Raw genomic sequence first — 3,922 nt, 5'->3', positions numbered from 1 at the left:
CACATACAGAAGAGTTTGTGTTAAAATTTAACACTTAAAAAACTCTTAATGTGACCCAGCAGTTACTGCTTTTCCCCTTCCACCTTTTCTTCTCAAGGCCTCAGGAGGGCATCCAATTTTTAAAATCCCTGAAGCCCCAAGCTTGGTCTCATTTCGTCTGTGGCAGGTTTCTGTAGCTACTCTGTGACCCAAAGGTTCCATGCAGCTATTTTATGTATATACACAATTAAATGCCAACATTTACAATAATTTGAGAAAGCCTTTGTAGTCTGTCAAAACAGACAAGACAAAAATCCCAAGATTGTTCATGACTAGAAAGACTGAAAACTAACGTCTTCAACAGGATAAGGGTTATCTACCAACTATTCCCAAGAAAAAAAAAATCATGCTTTATGGTAAAATTTAGAAGCACTTGCATCAATACAAGGGGCAAGATAGGGATGCCCCCATCAACGACACTATTCAACCTGGACTTGGAGTAACATCTAATAAAAAAATTAAGGAAAAATAACATGTAAGAGACTTGTCAAAAAAAGAGATAATATTCTCATTGTTTTGGAGATATTATTGTCTTTATTAGTTAAGTAAAACATCTATAGATAGGCCATTAAAGAAATGAAATCATTTTTCTGGATACCAGATCAACATAACAAATTATTTCTATATGCCAGGAATAACGTACAAAATATATTCAGGATCTTAGAACTATCAACACAAAGTTTATAGTCCTTAAACTTTTCCAGCACAGGAGAATTATATGAAAAATATATAGGAAGAATGGAAAAGAGTTGGTTCCTTTGGGGAACCCCCCCCCCCAACCTAGCAATAGAGTTAAACCATTTGATAGCCTTCTCATTAAAAAAAGGAGGGCACATATCATCGCTCCTCATTCTGTGTGTTTGTAGCCAACAAACATTTGTCCACATACACCTATTTGTTAGATTCTCCAAAAGCGTCTACAGCCACTGAGAAATCAAAATGGCAAAGTTGTCATAAACTAGCATGCACACTAGGGCCAAAATACATTAGGCAAAAACCAAAACAAAACAAAAGTAATTACTCTAGCTTGGAAAGAAGAGGTGCTGTGGTAGAGTGCTGTGGAAAGGATGGGTTTTTAGAAAAAGTGCTGAAGTTGAGGTTTGAAGCAAAACTAGGGAGAATGCAGCTACTTAAGGGCAACCTTTATAGAGAAAACAACCTAAGCAGCATGTCAGATGTCTAAAAGTACACTGTACGTAAAACAGCATTTCTTTGCTTCTGTGACTTCCTTCCAGGTGTTTTGTTCCACCACCATTGATCCACAATTTTGCAATGCAGCTTCCATCAAAAGAGCATCTGTCCATTATTCATGCTTGGTGATTCTTGCAGGTTGTGCAAAGTACACACAGCGCTCTTAAAAGACTCTTTTAAGGTCTCTACCAGGTGGCTAGGGGTTGTTGGTTCAGTTCATTCCTGGAACAGGCGTCTCCGGGCCTTGCGAGAAGGACCCGGAGGGCGCTGGGGGCGCGCGTGGGGACCTGGACTCGGAGAGGGAGGTAGAGGTTGGAGTGGCGAGTTGGGGAAGGGCTCCAGAAGGTGGACGTCCAGGTTGAAGTAGCGGAAAGAAGAGCGTCTCTCTGGACTAGGAGTGGGGGCCCAAGACCGGGGCTCTGGTACCTGGCCCACAGGGTAGGGGTTGGCCACGCTTCCCGCGCAGAGGCGGAGCCCAGCGACGGAGCCGGCTGCAGGGTCTATCCGAGGCGACAGGAACGCGGGGTCCGCGTCTTCCTCATAGGCCTCTTCTTGGGGGGCCATCTGTGGGACAGATGCGCGGAAGAATCCTTGCTCGACGGGGACGTCGTGCCCGGGCGCGCCCAGGAAAGCGCCGGGTTCCAGGCCGACAAGCGAGTGGCCCTGCTCTCCTGAGCGCAGGAGGGCCTCGGGGACCAGCAGCAGGGTGAGCTCTCCGACAGACACTTGCAGGACCGACGTTGGCTCGGGCTCCAGCACCAGGTCGACGTCGTCCAGGGGCACTTGCAGGGCACAGCCCTCGGCCAGAACCACCACGGAGGTGAGGGCGCCGGCGGCCGGGGGCCCCTCCAGGCCTTCCAGGCCTGCAAGCTCCTCGGTTCGGCTGCGCTTGGCGGGGCCGGGTCCTCCGGACGGCGGCCCGGGACAGGGCGCAGGGTAGGCGCTGGGGCTGCGGGGCCGGCTGCCCATGACCTGGACGGCGCTGCGGGTGGCGCTGCCGGGGCCTGGCGGAGGGCGTGAGGGGCTGGGTCCTGCACGCAGTGACAGGTCTCGACGACAGGTGAGGCGGCTGGGCGCGGCGGGGCGCGGTACGGCGCGACGCAGAGTGAGTGCCCGGGAGTTCTGGGGGCGCCTCCCGGGAGACCCTCTGTCCAGGTTCTGGTGGCGCAGCACGCGGCGCAGGGCTTGGCCTCAGGCGGTGGAATCCCAGGCTCCTCACACGGACGGATTTGCGCCAATGATATTGCAAGTGACGCCGGCGGAACCAAAGTCGCAAAATGTCACGCTAAGCCCCGCCCCCACGGAGGCTTCGCCCCTTAGAATTCGCGGTATCTGTGCAGCCCGGTAGCCGAAGCTTTGCGTAAAGAGATACTTTTATAGGCCACTAGGAGGCAGAACAATGATGCCACTCTAGGGGCTGGCTTCCAGTGTCAAGATCTTGACCTTCCTTGGGTGGATCTCAAATGAGGACGACCTTAATTGGAAAACTGATTAAGTTTCAAGTCCCACCAGTGTGACGCTGCACCAGGACAGCGAGATGTAAGGCCCTCCTCCTCCGAAGCCCCGCCCCGGAAGTGAATATCGCTTTTCCTTCGGTTGAATAGTGGGAAGAGTTTTTGGACTATATCCTTACGTCTGTGCGGAAGTTGTAAACCACTGTCGGAATCTTTCACTGGTGTTGAAAGGCGACATAAGATTAGAATTGAGTGTGTAAGCAGGTGCCCATGATCAATTTACTACTATACTATATACATACCATTTCATACTAATTTATTACACTGCCGTCTTCAGAAGTAAAGGTTTATCTAGTTTGACCAGAAATACAGTCACAAAATGTTTGTTTTTAGTCCAATTTACAATGATGAAAATGTTGTGCAGAATTTTACTCAGTTTGCTCGGAAGCCTGGAATTAGCAGAACTGGGTCTGACATGTTAAGGCCCACTTAAGATGATGCAGCGTCAGCGCCTTTGATCTGAGTGTCTGTTCAAAAGCGCATTTGCGTGGTGTATCATGGGTGCAAAAAGGAAGGTGTGGCTCAACTCCTTATCTAGTGTTAATAGGAAGAAACACCAAACACTGATTCTGGAATAGGTGATACTCCTAATGGGGTTATAGAGGACAACGAAACATTTCCTTCCACCCCTGTTCCTTAACCCCGCAATTGCTCATCTTATTCCTTTTTACAAAATAGCATATTTATATTTTCATTTTTATAGCTGCATAGCATTCCTTTGTATGGAATTACACTTAAGTCAGACCTCTCTTAATGGACGTGTAAGCTCTTGGTCTGTGACTTGGTGGCATTTCCATTCCCTGGCAAATTTATGGAAAATGCGGATGCTTTCCTCCATCCCAGAATCACTGAATCAGAATTCCTGGGGCGTGAAACCTAGGAATTCTCTGTAAGTACCTCCCCGCCCCCCAAATTGTTTTACCCTAAAGTTTTTTTTAATGTTTATTTTTCAGAGAAAGAGAGAGAGGGAGTGACATTGAGAAAAGAGAGGGAATGGCATCGAGAGAAGAGAGGACAGAGGATCCAAAGCCGGCTCCGCACTGACAGCAGTAAGCCCGTGTGTGGCTGGAACCCACCAACCCAGAGATCATGAGCTAAGCTGAAGCCCCACGCTCAACCGACTGGGCCACCCAGGAGCCTCTGTTTTCCAGTGTTTAAGATCGATCACTAAGTTTGTT

The 3,922-nt window shown here is 48.9% G+C and overlaps 1 protein-coding gene across 1 annotated transcript; it reads right to left on the bottom strand.

Annotated features, from left to right (window-relative positions):
* Positions 1-331: 331 nt before the first annotated feature.
* LOC105259976 (proline-rich protein 23A-like) lies at positions 332-2,693 on the bottom strand. Its single transcript, XM_045036449.1, has one exon. It carries the CDS (start codon positions 2,197-2,199, stop codon positions 1,447-1,449), a length of 753 nt encoding a protein of 250 aa, XP_044892384.1. The 5' UTR covers positions 2,200-2,693; the 3' UTR covers positions 332-1,446.
* Positions 2,694-3,922: the final 1,229 nt, after the last annotated feature.

Source organism: Felis catus, chromosome C2 (assembly GCF_018350175.1).
Source record: "Felis catus isolate Fca126 chromosome C2, F.catus_Fca126_mat1.0, whole genome shotgun sequence".
NCBI lineage: Eukaryota > Metazoa > Chordata > Mammalia > Carnivora > Felidae > Felis > Felis catus.
This window is presented reverse-complemented; position numbering and strand designations above follow the sequence as displayed.